Consider the following 27,841-nt stretch of genomic DNA (forward strand, 5'->3'; position numbering starts at 1 on the left):
GAGGAACCAGTTGAGGTGGCTTGGGTATCTTGGTCAGGATGCCTCCTGGATGCTTCCCTGGTGAGGTGTTCCGGGCACGTCCCTCTGGGAGGAGACCCTGGGAAGACCCAGGACACACTGGAGGGATTATATCTCTCGGCTGGCCTGGGCATGCCTTGGGATCCCTCCCCCACAGAGTTGGCAAATGTGGCTGGGGAGAGGGAAGTCTGGGTTTCCCTGATTAGGCTGCTGCCCCCGAGACCCGACCCCAGATAAGCAGCGGAAAATGGATGGATAGATAATTTCCAATAACATGGGGTAAACAGAGAAAATTGCCTGTTATATTTGTTGTATTAATGCTTTATGTGTTTATAGGGTTCTACTTGAGAAAAATCTGGAAAAAAAAAAAAAAAAAAATCATCTTGCATAGTCTAAAGATTATCGTCTAAAATGGCACAAAAGACAATGCACATAGCTGTTGGACAGTGGACCAGAAACTGCTTTATCCTGCCTCTAAGATGACCCTACTGATGATCCACACCATGATGCTCTGACACCGGCACACTAATCCCGTTTTAGTATGGATTCATACGTTTAAGGTTAATAACATGATCTTTTCAAATGGTGATGGGAGAGCAGCCTGAGTGGAACTACAGATGCATTCAACACATTTCAGACAAAGCTATACTCAGCAACTTAATAAGTCCTTTATTTGCAATGTTCCGTTATCTCATCTTTCCAGTTTCTGATGCAAAAGAAGCCAATAATTTCTTAAATAAAGAAAGCAAAAAAAAAAGAAAAAAAAAAAAAGAAAAAAAAAAAAAAAAAAGAAAAAAAAAAAAATATTTACAAAATTCAAATAAAACTAAATCAATGGATTATCTAAAGCACCTCTCTGCATCTGGACAACTGTTGTTTCTGCTGAAAAAGGAGACACTGCAATTAACATCAGAAATTTGTTTCTGAAAAATAAAACTGAAAAAAAAAGTTATATATTTACAGAACGGTCCTGAAATGAGTTTCCACTTAAAGTAGAAAAGGCTTTCGGATCACTTCTGCTTTTTTTTTTTTTTTTGTTTTTTTTTTTGTCCCCCCCCCCCCACCTTTATATATATGCGTCAAGTCAATTTTTCAGTTGATTTCAAGTTTTAACTGTGATTGGGTCATTGAGTGTCCTCTACAGCTCAGGTTTAAGTACAGAGGTAAAGATGAAAAGTCAGTCAGTGTGGTTTACTACTGGGGATGGGAGAGGATGGCTTAGAGGAAGCATTAAGACCACCCCCCAGTAGTCAAAGTCAACATTAGTCCTCTGCAAGTTCATGATAGGAAACAGGAAGAGAAAATAGACAACCTTTGCTTTAAAAACTCCATCCGTCAAATTAAGAGTATTTCATGTACATTTCATCTACGAACATTTTGCCCCGGTATCATTAATAGAAACACACTTCAGTCATGCTGCACACTCCAGTAAAATGACAAAGACAGAAGAGCTGTGTTTGGATTGAACACACATTATAGCATGATGATATCCATAAATTTAGGAACTCACTACAGCACACGTCTTGCTTTTTCCTTCCTGCAGGTCAAATAGCATGTTAGGCATTGTAATTGTCTGGAACAATGAAAAAGCAGCCAGTTGGTTTGTGTTACTGTGACAAAAGAAACGTTTCGTAGTGATGTGGGTTACTTCACACCTCATTAACAAGAAGTCCTGCTGAATCCATTTCCGAGTTTTGTTTTTTTTTTTTTTTGATGAGGACACTTGCTGTGTAAAGCAGGAGGGGAAATAATGAGGAAGCAGGACAGAGTGAGAGAATTGATTGTTTTTGAGTCCATCCCTCAAAGAAAGAAAAAAAAAAAAAAGATCCTCATTGAGGATTGATTCGGGTGTGCCCCTCTGGCATTATTGTTCATAATTCTCCACTACTGCTTGCTGAACTCCCGCCTTGACAAAAATGGCGGTGCCAGCTTTCTCGACGTTCTCTCAGTCCTTGTCGGACTCCTCCTCGGCCTCGCGGAGCCAGGTGAAGAAAGCAGTGACTGATTTCAAGGCCACACCTTTGCCTGTTTGCTCAGCAGGATCTTTGCTGGATTCCCATTTGTAGAAGGCTTCCTCTTTGATTACATCCTCATCATAAAGGGCATCGAAGAACATCCGCAGCAGGTCTGCACAGAAAGCGCACAGAAATCAGTACCGATCAATTCAAAGAGTCCATCTTAACCAGCAAACTGGTCTAATTTTACTGCAGCAAGGGGAAAAATGTGCAATAATACGGCAGATACACTAATTTCTTTTAGTGTCTGTGGTGGCTCGGAGGTGCTACCTAATAGGTTTTCCAAATCACACTAGGTTCAAAAAGAAAAGTTTCTGTAGAACCATGACTTAAAGCCTTCCACCTTCTTTTCAGGTTTCATATTTTATGTGCATAACACTCACTTGCAGGCTGCTCCATGTGCACCATAAGAGCCTGGAGGGCGTAAAGGGCCTGCAGCTCTTTCTGCTCATCACAAAGGTATCTCTGCAGCAAACTGGCCCTTTGATTGATCTGCTTCACGTCAACCCTGTATGGGTTGTCGCCTGAAATAAATTAAACATACAACTTAAGAAAAAAAAAAGCTTTAAAACAAATAATGAAACATATTGCACCACTTTAGCTTTTATTGGCGTGTAAAATAAAATACATGCAATTATGTTTGTTTGTATGATAAACATTTTCTCTTTATGCATATGCTGCTGTTATGACCGTCAGTGCTAACCCACAAACAGGATAAATTTAGAGGGAAACGGGTCTGACTTTTACATGCTGTATTAGTCATACTTACAGATGATGGCAGACTGGCAGACCGATGTCATCAGTGCCCGTACAAACTGATTGGAAGCAGTCTGCTGTTCGTCCAAATTAGCCTTTAAAAAACACACAAAAAAAAAACAAAAAAACAACCCAGCTACAATTATGCAATAATTACACTAAACAAAAGACAGAAGGATGTGAGGGTGTTCACAATTTATTACCATGAATAATTTTTTAAGTTAAAAATGTAATATTTTTTATACTAAGTGTGAGAAGTGCACTGTAGGGTCACGCAGATCTCCTGTATTAGCTTTTACACCTGATGCTAGAAGTCAACTTGCTCCATAAAAAGGTCATGTAAATTATCATAAAAACTAAATTAGAAAAAACCACAGAAACCTTTCTTCTTGTGCTTATGAAGCTTACTGCAGAATGAGGTAAAAATTATTCTATTGTCGCTTGCTTGACTAAAGGAAGTTTATGCTGATACTAAACCGCCATTTTCAAATGTCCCAACAGCAGCAGATACAAATGCTGCTGTTGGAGCATTTGTATCTAAAATGCTGATAAAGGAGTTTGATAAAGTGCAACAACATTCAACACAATTACTGTGAGTGTTTAAGTGATGTGTTTTTAAGTTTGCACCAAACATGATGGTGGACTCTGAGCAGCAGTTTCCAGCAACAAAACTTATATTAATGACATCATATATACATCTCATTTTAAGTGTTAGCAAGTTGACAAAATCCTTTGTGAGAGGCTGTTCTCCCTCAATTCAGTGGACTATAGTTCACTGGACGACAGTTCATACTCCATTGTTGCAATTTTGGCAGTTTAGCTGTTAAACCTAAAAAAGTAGAATATCTAAAAGTGAAAATTTTAATTTTTCTTTTTACCCAATCTATTAACCAAGCTACCTACTTTACATTTAAAATTCTGAATTTAGCATCAAACAGGGTATTTGTGGCTAAGAAGTGATTCATTAGTTTGAGGAAATAGAAACACATCACGTATTTTACACATTTTAAATAAATAGTCAAATTGATTACAAATGCACTCCTATCATGTACTATTTGTGCTTGAATAAAAGTAGCTGATAAGCTCAAACTTGCAATGTTTACACACCTCAACCCAGTCTCTGATCCGCTGGTTGTTGGCCTTGTCCTGGAGCAGTCTGTCCAGCTGTTTGCTGATTTCTTCTCCACTGAGGATATTCTTACAAACTTCCTTCGACTCCATCTCGTCTCCTGTGGTGAACTCCACTTTCTAAAGCACATAACATTTTAAAAAAAAAAAAAAAAAAAAAAAAAAAAGTCTGAAGGCAACACTTGGCAAGTCATTGTGAGCAGATTTCTGTCAAACCTGACTCTCCGGTTTTTGGTTGAGCACAGATGACAGGAACAAACTAAAAGGCAATGTTTGTTTCTAAAGTTGAAACAGAAACCTGAGCAATGAGCAGCTTAATGTCTTCAATGTCAAGTTCATGATTTTAAATACATTTACAACATCAATAACTTACATGTCTCTGAATTTGATCACTTCTTTCTAACACATATTGCTGTGTTTAGCAACCAAAGTAAATATCTTATGACAGCATTCGACATCCAGTCAGCTAGCTTGCACTCACTGCTATGACTGAAGGATTGTTTCACTTCAAGTTTCAACACGTCACTACACAACACAGCGGTGGGAGAGGTGGCAGCATTATAAATTTAATATCCAAGTCATACATTTTATAAAGTAAAAAATGCAGATGCATTACCAGCAGCATACACAAAACTATAAAAACCGGAGCTCCGTTGTCCCAAATGATTTAAAATCACTTTTAATGGGTCTGTGTAAAGATGAGTTTTAAAAGTTTATTAAGTTACTTCCTGCAAGTGCACCAGTATGAGAAACCTTCCACAATTGAATTTCATACAATCACAGAATTATGAAACATCTCAGTTTTGTACCTGATCAGTGACAAACTTGTTAATATCTTCATCCTTGGACAAAAAGGTGTTCCAATTTAACCCAGCTTCTTTCCACAAATCCCCGACCTTCTTGGCAGTCTGGTGTGGGTAAGAAAGGGACATTATAAAACCTCTATTTAGCTTTACAACATTCTCAATGTCAAACCAAGAACAATTACATATGAAGTCAGTTGTAAGATGAATCTACCTACCATTCCTTTGCAGAGTAACTTGAGGATCTGTGCCAGCAGCACACCAGCCTTCCCCAGAGGCACAAGAGGCTTTGAGATCTCCCTAAAGAGGCAAGTGGACTGAATTAAGCTTTCTGCTATTTTTAAACATTTATTAGTATACTTCAACTGTTAGTAAAACCGCAGTTGCATTTGAGGAAAACAAACAGTTGTCAAAAAGAAAATTCCCACAGGCAATAAATGAGGCACATAGCTTTACATTTGACACCAAATAAAAAAAAAAATCTACCAGTGACATTAATTTTTCTGTTTCTATACCACCTATATTAAGATATGTAAACAGACCTGTAGTTACTCGTCTGTCACCAACAATAATCTGTTATAAATGTTCCATCTAAAATTACATGTTACAGCTGAATATGGTTCCATAATTTATCCCACCAAAAGTTTATCATAATCTTGACTATAGCTACCAGATGAGCTATACTCACATATTTTGCTTCATTTCAGAAACCTAAACTTCTGCATTTTTCCCCTCATTAAAAGAGTTATGGTTATATCCTACCAAAGACAGAAAAACTACATGGTACAACATTAAATAAATATGGCTAAGAACTCTGTGATAACACAAGATGAACATAAATAGAGAATGTACATAGTTTGGTCTATGCAGGAAAAGTGTATCAATGGTCAGACAACCATTAGCCAGAGCTGCAAGTCTTACTTAATATTCTCAAACCAAGAAATCTCTGCTTGTTATACATCATCTTCTTGGATCATTTTTGATTCAGCCCTCACCTGAAGAGCTGTCCCATAGGGATGCCTCCCTCATGGAGCATGGGGGTAATGAGTTCAGCCAGGTAGAGCCAGATGTGAGGTATATCTATGGCCATGTCCTCCGCTGCCTCCAGGATCTCTAGAAGCCTACAACAGGATACAAAGAGAGAACTCAGTTTCTTTGAAAGCACACAACTATATGTTCCATAAAACAAGTCAAGCTGAGACACTAAAAACTGTAATACATGTCCAGTTAAATGCTCACCCTTTGTAGTACTGCTGTACAGGCAATGTCCCTGCCTTTACAAGCTGGTGCAGCAACAGGCCCATGTGTTCCCTGGCAATTGTGCTGCGTTCAAGTGTCGACTCTACGCCATTCCGGACAAACACATAGAGCAGCGAGGCACTGTTGAGCTCTACCACACACTGCAATGCTTCCTATGGTGCCAGAAAAAATACAGATGTTCATGGTGTAACGTCAGTCTATTTCGGTGCAGTGCACACTGCTCATGCATGCATGATACCAGCCTTGTACCTTCACATCATTGATGTGGAGATATTCTTCAATAATGGCATTTGACTTCTTCTCCACCTCTTCTTCTGACAAGGAAGGCTTGGGAAGAGAAGGAGCAGGGGTGGGAGTGCTCTCATGCTTAACTGCAAAGGGATAATATGAAAATACAAGTTAAAACTCACCTTTTATTCTGTGTGTCAGCAATGTAAGTAATTATTCATTTACTTGACGTGTTGCTGTTACTGCATTTTATGTATTTTCTTTGCTCTTATGTTTCACACCTGTAATGTCTTTGCTTAGACCCCTGTCCCGACTTCCCCGGTCCCGGCTGCCCCGGTCCCGGCTGCCCCGGTCCCGGCTGCCCCGGTCCCGGCTGCCCCGGTCCCGGCTGCCCCGGTCCCGGCTGCCCCGGTCCCGGCTGCCCCGGTCCCTGTCGTCGGTCATGCTAGCGACGCGACGCACAGGTTCATTTGTAGCTTGGTTTTTCTCCCCCCTTCCACCGCGCTCCTGTGACTCTCTGCTGAAACTTCTCTTGGTGATCTGGTTTCCATCCCGTCCCTCGCTGCGAGCAAATCTGTCAAACCGATCTCTGTCCCGATCACTTCTGTCTCTGTCATTACCACGTTCACGGCTGGAACTCGACCTAAAAAGTTTATAAACAAATAAGTATTCGTTTAAAAGATGTCAGATTTTAAAAATCTATGTTATACTTTTTAAACAGGCAAGAAACAGGATTTTTTTTTTTGGGTGAATAAATCTGCATACCTCTGAGGAACTCTGCGATCAGATTCTGCTGAAGACATCATGGAACCAGACTGAAGGGCCGAGAAGCGGTTGAGTGTGCTGGTGGCTGGACGTCCAGTGTCTTTAAGAGTGAGAAAAAGTAAACAAAGACTCAGTAAAATAATCACAAATGCATGCGGTCTATTTTGGAAAGAGGTGTTTACCCTGCTCGCCACTTGCTGATTTAGCCCCACTTCCTCCACTGCTGCCTTTTCCCCAGCTACCCCACATGCCTTTTCCACCTGGAGCCAGCAGCTGATTGTTGAAGTCCAGAGCACCAGGCTTTAAAAAAAAAAGTTACATTCATAAATGAACAAAAACTATTTATGTAAAATAGAAAGAAATTATAGTCTCCAACTTCAAAATTGACTAGGATTTAAAGACAATATACTTAACTACACAAAATAGTAAAAACCACAGTTTGGAGGCTTTTCCTGTTACCTTTGTGATCTTGCTGAGACGGGTGGTGTCAATTGGTCTGTTCTTTGAGATGGGCACCGTGTTCCAGCCCTCATCCTGCGGCTGGCTAACCCGGCCCCCTCCTGGAGTGTGAGAACCTCGACCGCCTGTGCTCACTCCCATCCTGCCACCTCCGCCACCACCACCACCGCCCCCGCCACTGCCCCCGTCCTTCTTTGATAAAAGCTGCTGCTGAACCTTGATCTGTTCCCTGTGCTCCTCCAGTTCAGCCTCTTTGTGAATCTGGTCAATTGTTTTTGGACCCTGGTCTCCTCGGCGAGGCACCCAGTTATTCTGTGGATCAGATATGGATAGTGAACATGATAACATGTTTCAAAACCAGGTGTGAGCATAAAACACGCACATTTTCAGCTCTTTATCACTGCATACTACTGTGGTAGAAAGCATTATTTACCTTTCTGAGGTCTAACACATCTTGCAGCATGAAACGGATTCTGGATGATGTTTTCCTCTCTTTGATGATCTTGTCCATCTGGTTGAAATACTGATCCATACGAGGCTGAGGCAGACAAGAGTGGTTTTAATGTTGCATTACTATGAAACAAAATTGGTTGTACAAGCAAGATAAATTCTATGCATACAAATGTGTCCTCAGTACCTCAAACCCATCACTATCAGAGGCCAAACACAAAAGTCATTACTGGCAACAGTTCTTGGTGCAGATGGTAAAAATATCAAACTTACTTTGGCCTTCTCAAAGTCCAGGTCTTTGCCAATAGTAGAGAGCAGTCTGCAGAGACACTCAAGAGACTCTTCATCGTGATTCTTCAGTAGTTTCACTACACAGTCATGCATGATAGCTTCTGTCAGCATCTTCAGCTTGAAGAGCTCGCCAATAAATTTTATGTTGCCGAGTGAGCGCCGTCGAGCCTGGTCTCGGGCTTCTTCCAGTTCCACCCTCAAGCGCTCACGCTCCTCATCCTGAAGGGGAAAACAAAAAGTGTTTGTTTGCCCAAGCAATTTTATTACAACAACCATTTAAACGGTCTCCAAAAATGGTCAATGGAAAACTTACATCTTTGGAAGCCTCCAGCTCCTTCTGCTTTTTCTCAAAGATCTCATCATCATCCTGGTCTTTCTCAAACTCCTTCTGGCAGCGGTTGAGCAGCAATTTGCGGAAGTTCACATAATTTCCTGGCTTGTCTGGCGCGGGGACTTTCAGCTGGAAGATGACAACGACAGATTAAGAAGTAGTTTTATGCATTTATGAATACCAACAATATTCACGTGGTTGAAGCATGATTGAAAAGCTCTTAATTTCACTGGTTAAATTTCATAGATTTTTTTTTTTGTGCGAGTTTTTCTTTCATTGACTGAAGGGTATCAACAATTTTGTCCATGTGTCCATAAAATTCAGATGTACAGATGAAAGTGCTCATTCAGTTACCTAATACCATCATGAGTATTCAGCAGCCCACACACCAAGCACAAAACAGCAGTCATCATTAGAACAGTCAATGTAAAAACATTACAACTTACCCCCATAAGGCAGCGACACATGTTGGCGTAGGCCACAGAGAAGTTGGGTTCTGAGATGGCCTTCTCAAAGATGAGGTCAATGGCTCCCTTCAGCCTCTCTTCTGTATCTATCGTTAGTTCTGTCACCTGTTTCATCAACTCCTGAAACTTTTGCGGGGTCAGCTTGTTCAGAATACTGCGCAAACGCTTAAGCACATCTTGAGTCTTAGCCTGCTCTGGGTCATCATCATCCTCTTCTGCACTACGCGCACGGGAGGACTTCTTCACAGAGGGTTTCCAGGCCTTTTCAGCCTTGTTAAGCTGCACATCGTCATTGAGAGACATGCTGCTGATAATTTTCCTGGGCTCTTTACGCTGGCCTTGCTGGGAGCGACGTGGCCCAGGGGGCTAAACACACACACACACACACAAAACAAAAAGGGTAACTAGGTGCATATTTGGAAAATAAATGGAAAGAACCTTACTAAGTTAAAAGTATTACTATAATGATCAGAACTAGACTAAAATTTGCATGACATGACCATAGAAACAGACATCTAAACTAACCGGTCCTCGTGGTCCTCCCACTGATCGACTTCCAAGATTTCCCAGATACGCAGGAGTAAAATCGGGGCCCACGCTCATAAGTCGTGCTGGATCAGCAGGCCGGAGGGGAGTTTTGTTCACCTAAGGTTTAAGAGGCAACACTGACATGTTCAAGCATGTTTCTGCAACATCAATAAGGTACTTTCATGTAGCGGAGATTCTTTCAGTGAAGCCAAACCATCACCTACCTTGTCCAAGACCACATCACTGATAACAGGCAGGCCTTCGGGTTTGTGCATACTGGCGTTGATGAACTGGAAGCCGAGCAGAAACTCCCTGTCGTACTGCTTCTTCTCTTCTGGATTTATTGGCTTCCAATTTTCTGAGAAAGATAATGCAACAATGTGTGATAAGTCAGTGAAGGAAAGGTTACACGTATCTTTGTCATACAATTCTTTTAATTAAATCTTATTTTGCCTGGAAAGTTAGAAACAAATTCTTATATACAGCAATGGTTTATCAAGAGACAAAGCTCTCTGAGGAATTGATCCTTTGACTACAAGGACAGCTAATCTTAGGCACTAAGGTCTTTACTCTTAGGTTGAGTATCCATGTTGAGGCACTGCCATCTTTCTTCAAAAAATCCAATTAGGAATAGTTGGGAGTGTGCTGCTGCGAAATGAAAAGTTAAAGCTAGTTTTTAAAGTACTCCATTACGTTTGTCCAGTAGAGGAAATCCTCAGAACATTTTAGAAAAGATGTTGCTGCTGTCAATAAGACTTCCATTTCAGGCCATGAATCACGGAGGCAAAACTCATAACCTGATGACCAAGAAATGGAAGCAGTTCTATCCATCACAAAATTCAATTTGTCAGAGAAAAATGAAAACACAAGAGGTGGGGGGCACGCATTTGTGGGAGCAGACATTGAACGTTGAATGATGAGTGTTTCAAATCAAACCCAAACAGCAAGCTTGTTGTCAGCTGTGTAAACACACGTATGAAAGCTGTTTAAATTTTAATATAAATGACTATATTTGAAGCAGCCTGCTTCATCAGTCACTATTTTATTTTCTATTTTTGGAGCTATGTGTCTGAGTACTGAACCCTGATTTCTCTTTGGCAAGACAGACACAGCTGTACAGTAATTTGTTTAAATGCCTTTGTAAACATACATCGCTTATTTCTTTTGAGGTTCCATCAAAATATTGGCACACTTGAAGATTCATACTGAATTTGTCTGCTCTTTAGTGGATGTTTGTAACCGACTTAATCAGATCTGCCCGTGAAATTGCTGGAAAAAGCACCATTTGCCTTTCTAAAATTAGTTTTCCCATAACACCACAACATGGTGTTATGAGAATACTAATTCATATTAGCATACCAGGTGCATTGTGGTTGTCTCAGCTATAGTAGACAAAAGCAGATGAAAAAAAGGTCACTTTTCTTCACAAAACTTAAAAATAGTTTCCGCAGGAGCTTAGGCTTGGCTCATGCACATCTGAAAGTTATACACTTTACTGCCACTTGGGGGCAGTCTCAGAAATATGTGGATTAAAATGAACTGTAGCCTACTCTTGGTTATGTTTGTGTTTTTGCTGGTGCTTTGGTATTGCTGTTGTAAAAACAATAGAAGCAAACGAAGATCTTCTGTTTGACAGAGGAAACTAAGTACTGGATAATAAAAGCTGTACATTGCAGCAGTTGTCTGAGCTTTTCACATTTGTTTCTTTAAAATGTATCACTTTTTTTTGCGTTTTGTTTGCTTTATGACCCTATTGGTTGTTGTTGGCCCATTCCAGTTTAAGCTGACTTTCAGCATTTTATCAATAGACATCATCTTCTACAAAGGCAATTTTCTGTGAACTTTTATATAAAGACTGCTCGTCTAAATATGACACAAACAGTTACCTTTGTGCAAGTATAAAAAGGCTCTTAGTGAACAGCCAACGATATGCTAGTAGTTCAATTTAAGCTTGTTACATACTCCAAGAGAAGCAAGAACTTCTTTCCTGTTCTCGAGGCCCCGAGATAAAAATGTCATTTTGTTTTCGCGGACGCGTTTGAAGACGGCTCTCGACACATCAGGCTGGCAGAACTTTTTTCTTGCGGGGTTCCGAGAAGTATCGTGTGATTGGTCGGACATTTGATGTGGGCGTTGTTAACATGGAAAAAGCATGAAGCGGAGTTGTTGCTTCTGCGTTTTTGCTGTTGCAGGCAAAACGGATTGTTTTGATAAAACAGCTGATCGAGGCAGTGAGAAAATACAAACATTTTTACATGTGGCATTAAAACACCTAGCCGCGTGCACAACCCGCCCTACCGCGGACGAAGTTGCTTGTTAAAAATGAAACTAGAAAAAGACTCGGAGAGCGGAAACCTCCACCTGGCATAAGGTTAAAGAATCCTTTTAAAAATTCATAGATCCAAATGGTGATCTCGATCACCATCAAAATTTAATCAGTTCTTCATTTTCACATTTCAAACAACTCTTGAAGTTTGAGTTATCTTGAGCAAAAAGACACCTCCTTGACGGATGTAACACCCAGATTCATTGCACATAAAAGCAGATATTACCCCCCCCCCCCCCCAATAACAAGCTTTATTCCACTGGAACAGTAAAAATGTTTTTAACTCAAGAAAAATATTATTTAAGTAATTTTTTGTCTCAGCTTTACAGTCACTTATTGAAAATTAGTTAGTGATTAAGTTTGAAGGTGTATATCTTGAGAGAGCAAAATCAGAGTAAGGTGCTTTTTTTTTTTTTAATCTAAAAAAAAAAAAAAAAGGACCATGTTGCACAGAAAAGATAACAAGAAATGCATCTGAAGCAAGTGAATTTGTAAAATTGTAGATGCTGCTGATTTGAAACCTGGTTCAACTTTATGGAACTGACCCAATGTGGTCCAAATAAAATAAACAAGCTTCATATGCATTCTGTAAACACAATAAAGGTTTTGCCAAATCATAAAATATTTAAATGAATCTACACGCTCTGTAATTCAGCCCAGATATAATGACTGAACTACTAATAATTCCTGAGCACAAAGCTAAGAAAAATCATCAGAATGCTCACTGATACATCGTCATGCTTGTTAAATGACGTGCAGTGCATGTTTGAATGACTTAAATAGAGGTCCCTCAAAAATATATATTCAGAGAGGATTGCTCCCATGCTAAAAGTTAATTTAAAGTACAGAAAGTTAGTTATTTTTCTTAAATATAGCTTTATGACGTTCTTGAATAGACATTATGTAAATGAATTATGTTCTCGATGTTGTATAATTAAGTTATTTAATATACAAGTGTTGCACTTGAACTTCTCTAAGTCGTAACTTACCTTCTTTGTATTGGTATTTCTGCTCAGTTGGCTCAGGTGTTGCTTTAGGTTTCTCTGGTTCTGCATTCTGCTTGTCTTCTTTCTCCTCCCAAGTTTCATCTGCTGTTTCAATAGGAGGCTCAGCTGGAGCTGAAGGGTTGGCCTGAGTGGGCAAGGGTTCAGGAACAGTCTTGGCACCCTGCTCCTACAAACAGGAATAGAGACATTTCACCTTAATAGTTTAGAAAATGCACATTTCAAGACCAAGTATCTTAATCATTATTGGGAAAAAGGAAATTGCTCATGTTTTGATCTCTGACGGAAACAGACCTCTGTAAAGGCATCCAGGAGGTCCCCAATGGCTTCCTTCTTGTTGAGCTCTTTCATGTTCTTCTTCTTCTTTGGCACAGACATAGCAGCTGTGGAATAAGCACATTTTTGCATTAAATCCCACTCAAAATTAACATTTTCCACATGACAGTCAAAACTCCACCTTACCTTGCATAGTGGATTCCTCTGTACTGCTGACAAAGGCAGGTGGGTCATCTTCTGTTTTCTTCTTCTGTTCCACTTCTTTCTTCTCTTCTTTCTCTGTGACCTCCTCCTCCTGGGCTGGTGCTGCTGTTTTAGCCACAGGTGTAGATTCCTGAGATTGAGAAGCATCAGGCTTGTCATTGGATGTAGTGTCTGTAACTGTCATATCCTCAGACAGTTCTTCGGTCTCCTGAGGAAGACCATTTGAGAGAGGAGGCTCTGCTATTTCAACTGTTGTGGGCTCTAGTTCGGGGGCAGAGCTCAGGTCAGCATCCTGAGTCTGGGGAGCAGCAGGTTCCTGTACAGAAGAGGGCGACTGACAGACTTCACTCACTTCTTTTGAAGTGGTTTCCTCTTTTGCCATGCTAACAGGATTAAGTGTTGCTACAACTTCAGCTGCAGGCTCCAACTTAGTGCTGGCCACTTGCTCCTCTTTTTCCAGTATCTTGAGATCCTCTTTTTTCACTTCTTCCTTTTCTGGTACCTTCTCAGACAGAGCTGCCCGAGGCTCCTCGGTTTTCATGGGTGTTGCTTGTGCCGCTAATGGTGCTGAAGGTCCCACAGGAGAGTCAACTGTGTCACCAGCATCGTCACTAACTTCATTGACTGCCACAGCATGAGTAGTGCCGTCTGTTGCAGCTGGAGTGAGTGAAGGTGGAGACTGCTGGTCCTTTATTAATGGGGGCAGCGCCTCAGCAGCGGCTGTAGGAGCTACAGATTGAGCAGTTATTTCAGGAGGCGGAGTTATTTGCTTCTCCTCTTCCTGTTTGGCCTCCACAACCTGTTCCATCTTTTCTGAAGCAGGAGGTGAAGGGCTTTCAGCACAAGCTGGGAGGTCCATAACATCATCTGGACAAGGTGGAACAGGAAGCATATCACACAATAAGGAAAACTTACACTTACGCAAAAAACTGTCATTTTATTTTAAATTAATTGAAATGCAAAAATTTCTCACCTCTTCTTGACATATGAATGAAAGCCTGGCCAACTTCACCATTAGTCTGGGGAGGACTTGCATCTCCTTCAGCAGCCTAAAATCAAACAACAGCAATTTGAACTGTTTCTTAATGTGATGAAACCTGATGATTTGAGAAAAAAAAACAAAAAACACATTGTATGCAACTGGAAAAAAAATTGTCTCCTCTGTGATCGATTACAACATGCAATCTTTAAGGTAATTCATTTAGCTTTGAGTTGAGATTTTGTCAGAGTGTACCAGTTCCATTTTGCTGCATTAAAAGCTGTGGTGTTGCTCATTGCTGAAATGCATCATTCAAATATACAAAACGTAGAAAATAATTTTGTCCATGGCTGTTACAAGTGGTAACAGAAAAGTTGACACAATTTGACCACAGACAAGAAAATCTATGAATATCTGTGTATTTTAGCATACAAAATTCAGCTGCTTGATATTGTAATATTTGATTATGAGATTTTAACAAAGATTTTTACCACTGCTTTGTGTGTCCAATAATGAATACAATGTTTTAACTCAAATGTGTCCCATCTTTAAAAGTTAAAACAATCGCTGTTGTTAGTATTTATATTATTTAACCTAAAATTCTATTTTTCAAAGACCCATTAGTTTTTTCTCCCTTTTAACAGCCTGAGTATTATGAGAAATTAAATCGTGCACTCAGCTATTTTTAATTTACTTCATTTCTCACACAAAGTATATAAACCCAACACAGGACAGTTGACAAAGCAAAAGTTATACCCGTATTCTATCTAAGTTTAAATGTGATCAACATAAACTAGACTGCCCAATGTCTTACCTGTGGCGGAGTCGGTGTGGTAGTGGATCTTCCACCTGACATGATCTCTTCAGTGATATCGCGCCCACCCTGGTTGGGATCTCGTATTCTTATCTGTCAGAGACGTAAAATATTTTTTGGCTACCCACAAAACCTATATCCAACATATAAATAATACCAAACATATATTCAACAAACTCTATCCAACTTTCCGGTCACTACTGCTCTTTAGCTGCCACCCATCATGACAAATGCTTTTGTTATTTTCAGCCAAAAGAGAACGTTCCACATTGAAAAGGCAATACTCTCTCTCTACATTCAAGTTTTTCTTTCTTTTTTTTTTTTTTTTTTGTCTTTTTTGGACATTCGACCAGAGCAGCACTGTCCCTTTGTTGGGACACACTACCTGTTTGCGTTCTCTCTTTGGTGGGCCTTGTGACTGTGCCGGTGGTTGTTGAGGTGGTGGGGCTTGTTGCTGTTGCTGGGTGGGGTTGATCATGACAGACTGAGGCTGGACAGATGGGGAGTACTGCGATGGAGCTGGATAGTATGCTCCTGCTGTAAAAGACAAAAAAGAAAACAAAGAATGCTTTGAATAAAATATATTTGAATTTATAACTTATCAAAACAAAATTTATTCCAAGCTGGTATGTCCTTATTTCTACTGTGGTTATGGTTTAGTGATAATGGTGTTAAAAAAAACAAAAAAACAAAAACTGGTTGTGCACATATGAAGTCATTTACACAATTACAGAGTCATCAATGACAACATATAAGTATGTAGCATACAATATAAAAACTACCAAAAGCATGTAAATGTGTATGTATTAAATCCCATGCAGATCTTTTCTAATCCTTATCATGTCTGTTTGACCAAAAATAGATAGGATTAAGTAAAATTGCCAAAAACACATCTTGAAATCGTCACAAAGTCACAAACCATCTTACTGGTTAAGAACTATGAACACAGTGCCTTACTATAGGACCCCCTAACCAACTAAGTTGCTTTCCACAAGCAGGAAAAACAAATCACATAAAAAAATATGCATTTTAGTCCGAGTTCTTTACCAGGCCAGGTACTTTTGCCTCTTATTAAACAGTAATTTTACAAACATTTTTACAAAAATTATTTTAAATTCACACTTTTGTAGAATAGCCTCTCAGACCGGATTCATGAACAGGAAGAGTGCCTGTGCACCAATGAGCATCACCATGTAATGAAAGGGGTGTGATACTTGGGCTGTATCAGTGTGCTGAGGTAGTAAGTCAGTTCCAAAATTGTGAGCTACATCAATGCAGATCTTTAAACCATCATCTATCCATAACTTGTCATTTGGTTTTTGAAGAAAGGAATTTTTTTTTTTTTTTAATAAAATCAAAGAAAGGGACTGATATCCATTTGCACCTGCGCCCCTGGGACCAAACTGTAAACTGAAGTACTGAGAGCAACCCGTTTATGTTCAAAATCACCTAACATACCATTCAAGGTGTGTATAGAGCATTAGCTAAAGTTAACAGCCAATATGTCATGTTTTGTAGGAATGCTATCATATCACAGCAGTATGTTTTCCCTGAAAACCGGGATGGAAATCTTAGTTTGTACAATCTTTGAACACAAGACACAATTTTATGTCAAAACTATATATTTTCCATTAGTTTGGGTTCAAAGTAGGGTCAAAGTCTAAACCTACATCCTATATCCTCCCGAGTAAAGAAACTGGGTCATAATATTTCTACGCCACTCAGCAATCCAAATATTCAGATTAGGTGGAGACAAGCCTCCCAGGAAGACTTGTTCTTTAAAGTGGAAAAGTTTTTTTTTTCCTGCACTGAGCCAAAAGGTTAAATGACAAGTTTAACTGCACAAAAATAAAGAGATTAGTACAGTTTACTTGTGGAAAAAAAAAAAAAAGACCTTAAACTCCTTCCATAGACCATCCAATAACTCAATCTTGAGCACAATTGGTAAGCTTTTGGTATAATTGCAGACTAAATAATATTTTTTAAAATATTATTTACTGATTTATTCATTTAAAGTATCGAACAGTACTTCACAAGCAATATGACGGTATATTTTTAAATCAGCTGAGCAGAATGAGGTAATACGACATACATTAAAATACGTATACTTACGTAAATAATCATTTGTTTTAAGTCACTGTTGTCAATTATGTTTTGTTTTTTTAAAAAGCAACATATTATACACTATTTACACAGTGTTACCAAAAATAAATGTACACATACAGGACATGATTAAAGACAGGAAGTGCCACGGAGATTTTTGCCACTGAAGCCTGCTGACCACCACACAAGCACACACACTACTCACCGGGGTAGCGCTGGGAGGTAAGAGGAGCACCATGGAGAGAGAGACGGCCGTTCTCTCGTCCGCTCCCTCTCCCCCCACCACCCCGCCTCTCCCTCGCAGCAAGAGAGGGCTCTGAACCAACGCAGCAAGGAACAGGAGGGGAGTGAGGGACGGGAGAGGGAGGAAAGAAGGAAAGAGGGCAGGAAGAGACAGATGCAGAATGAGTTAATGAGAGGATCCAGAGGAAGCAGGGTGTTAAGAAGGTCCCACGAAATGAGCGTTGGCTTCATTGTGTTAATAAATTATTGCTGGCTGCATCTCATGTGCAAACATATTCCAGCTTTTAAATTCTTTACTGAAAAGTTTTGAGTTTTGTTTATTGATCCATATTGTCTTTAAGCATGGGCTAAAGCCAATACTCAAAGCATTTGCATCCTGACACAGGCCAGAGATGTGTTTTGATGTTGATATATAAGGATCGACCCCATATAGGCATGAGTGATAATATTGGCTGATGTTGGGGAGTTTTATGATAATCGCCATCACCTGTTTTTTTTTTCCCCCCACCAATAGCCGATAAAAAAAAAGTTTAAATTCAAATACGTTCATTTGGCTTTTATATAGCAAGCTCTCTGCCTGAAGTCACCACTCTGGGCTGTGTAACAATGTCCCACCTACAGCCCCCACTGATTGGCTACACAGCATGTAACAGCTGATCAACACTGAAGCTTCTAGATGCAGCTCCACAAAGAGAGAAGAGGACTGTGTGGTGACTAAAGGCAACAGAAACTGTCGAAATTGCAATTAACAATCCTCTTTGCCAAAGTTTAAAGACAAAACAACCTTATGATCCGTTTCAATGACATATGCCCAGAGGACATATCTGGACCTACCTGCCTGTACACCTATATTAACATGAAGTGCAACACGATTTTGCAATTATTGCCTAAATTATTACACCTCTAAAATTTATGGAACCGGCTAATTCCACTGGGTAAAAAAAAAAAAAGAAAAAAAGAAAAGCCGGTGGAAATCCGTGCACACAGATTACTAAACTGTGTTTTCAGTTTTACAACCCATGCGCAGGGATTTCCACTAACAACCCAGTGGAACTTGCCGGATCTGTAAAATATAAATAGCAACATGAAGAAAACATTTTTTTGCTAATCTTCATCAAGTGACCACGACCCAGGGCTCCTATATTTAATAAAAAGATGACGTAGCAACTTGGGTACAGCAAGTAGCCCACAGCTGACGAGATAAACCTGTTGAATTTCACAAGCAGAGCTGACTTTCACAATACGTTTCATGTAGTTTGCTAACAGTTTAACTGCTAACATTAAGGATAATGTTTGTGCTGCAGCACAGTCTCTGTTCCTCTTCACACATTTTCACTTGGAGATCTGTTTTTTTTTTTATTTTAAACTCTTCATGGAGTTTGATGACACATGCATGAGATGCAATCTGCTATGTTGAACACCTCTGACATAATGTGAACAACAATACTGCTCAGATGTGTTAACATAGGAAGAAAAAGTTGTGAGAAGCACTGGAAATATCCAGGTTAGAAACATGTGAATGTCAAACTCCATAAAGAGTTTGAAATAAAAAAAAAAAATTTAAAAAGAAAAAAATTTAAAAAAAAAAAAAAAAAAAAAAAAAAAAAATTTCTCCGGCCGGTCTACTCTAATCGTAGAGAATGAAGAAGCACCTGTTAAAATGTACAGTATTATAACGTATGATATTGGTCAGCAGTGACAAGGCATGGCAAGTTGACGGCTACTAACTCAGTTTAACAGTCTTGTAATCCATCCCTCATCTGTCTCTATTGCAGACGTGCAGAGTCCTATGCCTGTTAAGGCCAGGCATAGCCTCTGTCCCTGTGCAGCAAACTTTTAACATCCATATTAAACAGACACACTTCTTTGTGTCATCCACAAAGAAGACATAGGCTAGTTTTTAGATACTTTAGACATGTTTACAAGCCTGTCCTCTCTACACATTCTTCTCTTAAAAGGCAGGAATTCCCGATCGGTTGGGAATTTTTTTCTTCTCACATTGAGCGCACAAACGCACTGGCTGCACCAACGTATCACATTTCAAAACTCGTTTTCCTCATGTATTACTTAGTAACAACACATAAAACAGCTTCACAAATATAAATGTAAAGATTTACTTTGGTTGAGTTTCTAGTATTTCTTTTACAAATTATTTTTCCTGCTACAGTACATCACAGTGGGGCATGGACAGCTTTTTTCATCACTTACATTGCAAAGATTTTTTTTCATCATCTAAGTTTAAGATTATAATGCTGAATTATATTACTACTGCACTGAATGACTGCTGAATCGTATTTAACTTTCAAGTTACAATCCAAAGATTTATTTTTATTCAGTTATTGTTGTATTGTTGGCTTAGTTTCTAAGCCCGTAATGGTTTGAACTTTGAAAGTTGGGAAATAAAAAATCCTTTTTCTGAGGAAAAACACAAATTTGCTCTTTTTTAAAATGCCTTTCATGTTGCATTTTACACAATTGATTTAATTATTTAAAAACAAAAAAGTATTCTCGATTACTCCAACAAATAATCGAAATAGAATACCCGATTCCAAAAGTACTCGACAGTTGCAGCTCTAGTCTTTTTATCACAGACTTAGACTGAATACAGTGTACTGAATATACTAATCCCTGGTGTGTTATTTTAAATTTTGACACCATAATTTAACTTTATACTGAAAATAAATATTGGTTCTAAATATCTGTTTCCTTAATTACTAATAATCGCATTGGTCCTAAACAAAAGGAAAAGTAAATTTGGTCGATCCTTAGTGATATACAGTGCACTCACACTTATTTTACAACTATGCCTTATTGACTATTCAAATTACTTTCTTAATATCATTATATATTTCCAAAAAATCTTATATGTTTACACATCAAAAAGACAGCCTTAAAAGTCATTTCATGGAACCTGTAAGGCAGTGTCAGGTGAGACTGCAGATAGAAAAAACACAGGCCGAAGCAGAATCAAGCCAGACCACATGCAACTGGCAGTTCAACACATATAGCACTGTTTTAAAAGCATTAAGCACTCCCAACCAGCCAAGCAAAACCATGACATACTGTAATTTAACTTATGAACAAAGTTGTGAAAATCAACTTTAGAAGGCAGATTCATGTTTGGCTTTTTGTATTTGTCAAGTTTACCCCATTAAAATGTTAATCACATTAGTGGTTGTGCTTGGCTGTTGCTGGTCTTGAGTAAAAACTCTTACCATAACCGGGATACTCAGCAGGGCTAGTTCCTGGGTAGAAGCCAGTACCACTGTTCACAGGATACGTCTGGGTAGGCGTCATATATGACGGACGGTACTGCAACAACAAACATAATAATAAATGACTAATAAAGACCCAGGCAGAGTTCCAACAAATCCATAGTAGCAAACTTTCCATAATAATATTCTGTGTCTTCCATATTGGTTCACTGTAGAAACAGTTTGGCCCTGGTTTGTTTTATTAGGATCGCAAAACAAAAGTGCCCAGTAAGAGTGCAATTTTGGCAACAAAGTAATGAGCTGTGAAAAACCTCTTGATGTTTAAGTGGGTATTACCACTCCATTTTAACAATGACTAACTTTAAAATAATAATGATAATAAAAAGATGACCTACATGTAATTCGTAGTAGTTTAGTAGCAATTAGTTTACAGCTTAGGAAATGGACCATCTATTGAAACCTGCCAAAAGTAGTTTAAGAGTTCGTTTTTCTTTTTGCTGATGTAATTTCTTTAAACTACAGATTAAAAATATGGAGTGGGACTTTTTTTTTTTTTTACTTTGCCCAAGGAGTGTGTCAAACATCAGGCACATGTGGCGTTTTGTTTCCTTTTTTCCTCCTAGTTATTCTGTCTTATCAACAAACTGCCATCTCTCCCAACAGCAATGCAGTGCCAGTCAGTAGCAAACCGAGCACTGAGCAGTCAAGAGATGAAAAGGGCAAGCATTTAGTCCGTCTTATCTTTGCAGTTGTTGGAGTTCTGTCTTGCAACTATGCTACCATGGTAATATGAGCATGAACTCTACATTATGTAAGCAGGTTACTGGGCCAAAAGATACCACGTGAGAAGTAATTACTAATGTGAACAAACCTGTCCAGTGGAGATGAAGTAGCCCTGAGAGGCAGGGAAAGGGGGCAGCTGCTGTTGGGGGATCATCATCATTTGGGAGCTGGGCTGATAGACATGTGTAGGACCAACAGGTCTTGGTCCACTATTTGTCGGTACTCTTGGAGCACTAGCAGGCATTGCAGGTCGATTCTGATAGTAACTCTGGAGAGAAAATTAATGACCATGGAAAATGAAAAATTAAATATAGTAGGTGCAAACCACTTGCTCTGAATGTGCTTTCAGCATTTCAATAAACCCAGGAGTTACAATATTAAAGCATTGTGTTTGTGTGCATGTGTCCAGTCTCATGCACATTGAACCTCATTCTGGAGCAACGCACTTAAAGCAGCCAGCTGCTACTGTGTACATTTGCTTCAGTATTTGGGTAACATGTAATCTACACTGCACTGACAGTAATGTTTCCGTGCCACACTAAGGTTAGCCCAAGTTAAGAGGGGAGGTACTAAGAGAAAAGCTGTTACCTGCAATGCTCTGTATCCACCCTTCAGCCGCGCAATACATGAGCAGAGAGCAAGAGAGGGAGTGAGATTAAGGTGAAAATGAAGACTAAAGACAATGAGGATGGTTGAGATTACAAGGTGTAAGAGGGAGGATTATGAAAGGCAGCAATGTGTCTGAAAGCCATGAACAGCGAGCTCAACCATAAACGCACATGCAACTCTGTACAGGTCTTCTTTAAAGCAGGTACATAAGATTAATTCACTATCGAACTATTATGGTGGATATTTTTAAGACTCCCTAACACCACGCCAGTTTGGGGGTGTCAGAGATGCAAGTGGGGAAAAAAAAGAAAATAGTATGTAATCTATGGTCTTCAACTCAAAATATAGGTGATATTTGGGACAAGTGACATACTGCCAATATGGAGTTCTAGGATGTGTTCACACTCGAAAAGTCTTGTTTGATAAAACATTGGAGCAGTTGCTTGACCAGTGTGGGACATTTGGTGAAGTATTAACACTGTCATATGTCCCCCAGTGTCCACCAAACAAGTGTAAAAGGTGAGCATCAATCTGCTTTCATTTAAACTGGTGTGGTTAAACCAAAGACTTACAAAACATACAGTGCTTAATTCTTTATTTCCAGCTTACCTCATTTATCTAATCATATTAACTGTGTTGCTCATAGTTCAATACAGATATTGCAGCACATAACCCGCTAACTCTATTTTGACTTTTTATTTGTTAAATCTATACTGATATAAAAAAAAACACACAAACACACATTTATCCGAACTAATTGTCTTTGCTTTGGATATTTTTAAGTCCTATTGACAAAAACCAAATCAGAGTCACCAAATAAGGGTGCAACTATGTTTAAGGTCTTTGGGCATCTGCTGGCTCAGTAGAAGAATTGGCAAAGTGAACAGCCCAGTAACCCAAAATAGCAAAGTGGACTAGGACTACCTTCTACTTTGGTCTAGACCATGGAACTGAACAAGTGTGAGCACACCATTAGTGACGCTAGACAACATGCAAAACTCAAAGCAACATCAGAAGTTTTTAGAAATTATTTCTAGCAATGTAAGGATGATAACTGTCAATAGCTACACTTTAAAAAAAAAAAAAAAAAAAAAAAAAAAAAAAATATATATATATATATATATATATTAACTTGATTAGTACAGTACTAACTGATTAAACTATACTGGTCACTTTGAATTAAGGGTTGGAGAATAAACAACTAAACATAAAATAAAAATGGAAGGGATTTATTTTGTGCATGACTAATAAAGCTATTTGATGTGAAAGTGCAATCTCAAAGATATGTGAAGATGGATAAATTGAGGACTTAGTTTTAAACAGAAACCATGATTTTTATTAGACCCTCTCATGAATAGTAATCAAATTGCTATGATGTTAAAGCATAGTGTTATGGTTGTTTGGATAAGTAAAAGATTAACCAAAAATATTGGGGTGGGTCAAATTTAAAAAATGGAATATTGGGATTTTATGCATCACAATTTTAAAATCTAATTTATTTTTATTTTTTTTGCTTTTAGTCTAATAAAATCATCAATATCAAAGAATCATGAGAATCACAATTTAAATTGAATCGGCACCACAAAAATTGTAATTGAATCAAATGAAAGCATATCGTCACAGCCCAACAAAAAATATATATTATTCAAATTTTAATCACAAAAGCAACAAAAAGTTATTGTACTGGTTTTGGAATAATATTTAAAATGAAAAAATTGCAAAACTTTTCAGGGAAAGAAAAAACTCGATATGCAGATGCAAGATAACAGAAATAAATCCCTGAAAAAGCTTCAAAAATACTGTAACTCATAGTTAAAAAAAAAAAAAAAAAAAAAAAAAAAAAAAAAAAATCAGGAATATTGTTATGAATTTAACCATTTCAAGAATGATACATTGATCTTGAGAACATTACTAAAACACAAGAGCTCTTTTTTTAGTTCTAATTTTCTTACATGTGGATCTTAAAACATGCATTACACTAAGGAAATTGAGAGGATGTAAGGAAAAGTGAGGGCAGTTAGTACCTGTTGGTGTAATGTACGGGGCCCTGTCGCAAACTGGTGGACAGCAGAAAAGAGGAAGGAAGTCAAGACTGACATTTAGGAAGAAAAGACAGGCTATAGCACAAACATTTAGCCAAAGCATTACAACGGAAGCAGCCATGTCAGAAATCTGGGCAAAGGAGCAGAAAAGTAAGGCTTTTTTATACATATCATATAGTATGACACTTAATGCAAAAAGTCTAGCTTATAAGTAAAAAGCAAAACATGGTGGGATAAATACCTGTCTTGGCTGTTGTGCAGAGTTCATTTGTGGAGGGGGGGTGGCAAAAACAAGAGAAGGTGGCTGTCCAGGACCGTAGGTAGCCTTGACAAGGGAAACAGAAGCAAAAAAAACCAAACAAAAATGGTTTTTAAACATCAAATTGACACATTTATTCAATTTTCACCTATTGAGTGGGTCTCACCTGTGTAAGTCCAGGGGAAGGGGAGGGGTTTGGGACAGAAGTAGGTCCCGTTATAGGCTGTGGCGGTTTGTTCATTTCACGTTCTTTTATGGGTCTGCATCAGGGTGGCGATGTATTGCCAGCCTTTCTGGGGAGAAAAGTAACAGGAAATGCCAAAATTCAGAACATTTAATACACCAAAGTATAAACCAGGTAATAAAACACTGTGTTTTGTTTTTTTTGTTTTTTTTAAGCTAAAAATAAATATACATGTAACAATGTCTTAAAAAATATTTGTACAGCATAGCAAATCTTAAACCAACATACTTGCAGCCAAACTGGGTAAAAACTGTATGAGAACACTTTAGTGGGGCAACATCTAAGGCAGCAGTGAGGGTGTGGTCTGTGGTTATGCCTATGATAAGGCCACCACCTCCCAAAAAGCTTGTTCACTTGAATATTGCATAGTTAATGTATGACGTCAACTTGTGACAACATACAGTCCAGTGATTTTCTTGCACAAATCTTCTTATAGTATTAGGCTTTCCCCACCACCCAAAAGTTTATTGCTGTATAGAAGTGGATAGTATTTAGGGGAAAAAGGCATTTAAAAACGGTACTTTGACAAATACAAACAAGACACACAGAGATATAGAGATAAACCTCAACTTTTTAAGAACATTCCACTTAACTACACGGAATGATCTTGTTTACTGTAATTTAAGAAAATGGATACCTCGGGTCAAAGTTCACTTACTGTCTTAACAGTGACTAATGTTCCCTAGTGCTCGCAACATGTGAAAAAAAAAAACCTATTCAAATAACTCTTATCAAAGTCAAAACTGTCAAATTAATCTATAAGAGTAAAATATGGTTGTGTAAATGTTCCAAAAAGGTAAGATGTGCTGAAATGGCTTAATTTTACAAAGTATTAACCCCACTGACAGACGTGTCATAGCCTACAGCATCCACCTGCTGACACAAGAACTATCGTTAGCGGCTAGCTAGTGCCATGCTTTAGAGCGTCAAAGCACAATGCTGCCATATGGTTGTAGCTGAAATGATAGCCAACACGCTTGTGAACCGTGATTAAAGATGAAAAATGCTCATCGTAAAGATTATGATGTCTTAACATTTATATATATTTAAACACATTTTATTGGCCCGCTAGCATGGCAGCATGCCCGGCCAAAGCAGGTTAAATCGTTAGCCGGCTAACATTACGTGTCCCGCTACAACATACAGCTTCTATGTAGCTACGCTACGTGGCTGCGTCCATATTTAACCTTAACGTACACAGAGCTAATTTGGGTAGCTACTGCTAAAGTACGACATGTTTACTTCCAAAGCTCAAGAACGACAATTAAACTGTTTCTGGCAATAGTGTTGCCACACTCGACATCGATTAGGGTTAGCGTTGCGCTATTGTTGGATGAATTTTGGCTAGCAGATTAGCCTTGTCCTATGCTATCAAGAGTGTTTAATTTTGCAGGCCCAGTAGGTTCCACGATCAACTGAAAGCATCAGACCAATATCCAGCGTTACCTTGAAAACATTTGATGGAAACAAATCATATATTTAGACCAGACTGTAAATACAAAGAAGTAGTCTCCGAACACAAATTGCGTTTCTACTATGAGCATGTTAGCTTCAAAGCTAACTCTAGGTTACTCAGTGATGACGGTGACCGATTTAGCCACGAGCTGTCATTTAATATAACGTCAAGTTAATTTTTAAGTAATTAATTTTCATAGCCATCACAAGGTTTAAACAGTCATGGAACTGTTGGTAAAATAACACGAAAGTAGTTAAATATATACTAGTATTTTTGTTGTAATAATTTGCTTCATATGCTGTTGTGTGGAATGACAGCCGGCAGGGCCTGTTCAGCCCGCATGCCTTTGACAAAAAATGAAGTCCAGCTCGGGTGGACTTCAAGCTAGCACTGCCGCCGTCGCTGCTAGTTTTTCTTACCAGGTACCAAAAGTGACAGTGTTGCAAGGTAGGACGTCGGAGTATCAGCCACTGATCAGTCTTCTGTTAATGAAAGTGTTGTAGTTTTCTTGTCCTTTACTCCAACAGAAAAGTGATGCCCTTCTTGGCTATTGGCTTAGCGGGCTAGTAAGCTAACCGGCAGATGGGGTGAGTGCTACTACTGTCACTTCGGTTTAAATCCCAGGACGTCCAAAAGTGACAGTGCTTAAAATCTAATAATATAGTTCTTCGGGAGTACTACTGGCAACTCCGGTGGCCCCGAAATAAGCCTCTGGACCGGAGGTCCATGTTCAAGGCGTCGATGGTGACGGATTGCCGGTTGGGTATGTACACAACTGCCGTGTGAGTAGGCTCAAGCAGAGGCCATAGTGCGATGTTTCTGCTGTGTGGAGCCGGTGCGCCTCCAAGTCGCATGGGTAACTTCCGGGAAAATTAAAATATGATGCCGTCGCCTTGGTCATGTGATACAGGAGGGCATGAATCGTTTTTTTTAAAAAAAATAAGCCTCTTCGTCATCTTACTCTAGGAAGATCAGGAAGATCGATGAATGAGTTACTGACTGTTGAAAGCGACGACTTTAAAAAAAAATGTTTAGCACATTTTTATTGCATGTACACATGTAAAGTATAAAGACAGAGAAAAACTTGTAGGCACCAAAAATAATACTGCATAGCAATACAACCCCCAAAACAAAAATGCGTGGACTTGCTGTACAGAAAATTACAGCCAACATACTGTGTAGTCTACATGGCATGTGCAACGCATTTTAATTTACCAAAAGGCTGTGAGACAGGATGGTTCAGCTCCTAAGAGCTCGCTCTGGGTTCACCTGGAAAACCTTTACATTTCTTAATGAACCTTCTGAGTTGTAAAAATTTCACGACAGCTGCGCAAACTCCATCAAAGACAGTATTGATGCCACCATAGTTCTTACAATCATTCAAATATTGAAATTAGAAGATTTTCTAAAGGCATGGCAAGTTTATTTGTGTAGCACCTTTCATGTACAATTCAAAGTGCTTTACATGAAACATTAAAAGCATTACAGATGGTATTAAAACAAACAAAAAGCATAAAAGACAACACAAATAGCAAAATCACAATTAAATAATAAATTATGTTAAAATTATATTAAAATAATTAAAAGCACCCAAATAAAGAACCCAACCACATAGGGTCAGGGGAATCCTTGACCTGAAGTGACATTTTTCTTTTTCTTTGCAAGAATAATATAATAACAATAATAATCACAATTATTATTATTATTATTATTATTATTATTATTATTATTATTATCGTTCAGTCACGAAAGTGATATCTTATTTCAAATAATGGCGTTAAAGCA

General features: G+C 38.7%; 1 protein-coding gene across 2 annotated transcripts; it reads right to left on the reverse strand.

The window, feature by feature from the left end:
* Positions 1-859: 859 nt before the first annotated feature.
* On the reverse strand, positions 860-26,876 carry eif4g1a (eukaryotic translation initiation factor 4 gamma, 1a). Of its 2 annotated transcripts, XM_079243694.1 has the most exons (31): positions 26,476-26,876; positions 24,523-24,649; positions 24,339-24,422; positions 24,080-24,112; positions 21,535-21,714; positions 20,664-20,760; positions 15,488-15,639; positions 15,103-15,195; positions 14,283-14,358; positions 13,292-14,176; positions 13,124-13,212; positions 12,815-12,998; positions 9,724-9,857; positions 9,497-9,616; positions 8,951-9,337; positions 8,487-8,633; positions 8,156-8,392; positions 7,866-7,970; positions 7,433-7,744; positions 7,156-7,273; positions 6,974-7,073; positions 6,490-6,851; positions 6,230-6,351; positions 5,960-6,132; positions 5,716-5,841; positions 4,939-5,020; positions 4,727-4,825; positions 3,897-4,037; positions 2,803-2,884; positions 2,417-2,557; positions 860-2,145 (listed from the first exon to the last, which is right to left on the reverse strand). In XM_079243694.1, exons 2-31 carry the CDS (start codon positions 24,595-24,597, stop codon positions 1,964-1,966), a joined length of 5,118 nt encoding a protein of 1,705 aa, XP_079099820.1. In that variant the 5' UTR covers positions 24,598-24,649; positions 26,476-26,876; the 3' UTR covers positions 860-1,963. The 2 variants fall into 2 exon arrangements, with proteins under 2 accessions (XP_079099820.1, XP_079099821.1); XM_079243695.1 differs by lacking the exon at positions 24,080-24,112.
* Between the last annotated feature and the right edge of the window lie 965 nt (positions 26,877-27,841).

This window comes from Telmatherina bonti, assembly GCF_933228915.1.
Source record: "Telmatherina bonti genome assembly, chromosome: 7".
NCBI lineage: Eukaryota > Metazoa > Chordata > Actinopteri > Atheriniformes > Telmatherinidae > Telmatherina > Telmatherina bonti.

What these genes read in the sequence shown, in the direction of transcription:
- eif4g1a (XM_079243694.1), bottom strand. Translation starts at nt 24,597, where the DNA reads ATGAACAAACCGCCACAGCCTATAACGGGACCTACTTCTGTCCCAAAC. An exon ending in AGCTGGAGGCTTCCAAAGAT is followed by an intron (nt 8,393 to 8,486) that starts GTAAGTTTTCCA and finishes TTTCCCCTTCAG; the next exon opens with GATGAGGAGCGTGAGCGCTT. An exon ending in ATCAGCAAGTGGCGAGCAGG is followed by an intron (nt 7,074 to 7,155) that starts GTAAACACCTCT and finishes TCACTCTTAAAG; the next exon opens with ACACTGGACGTCCAGCCACC.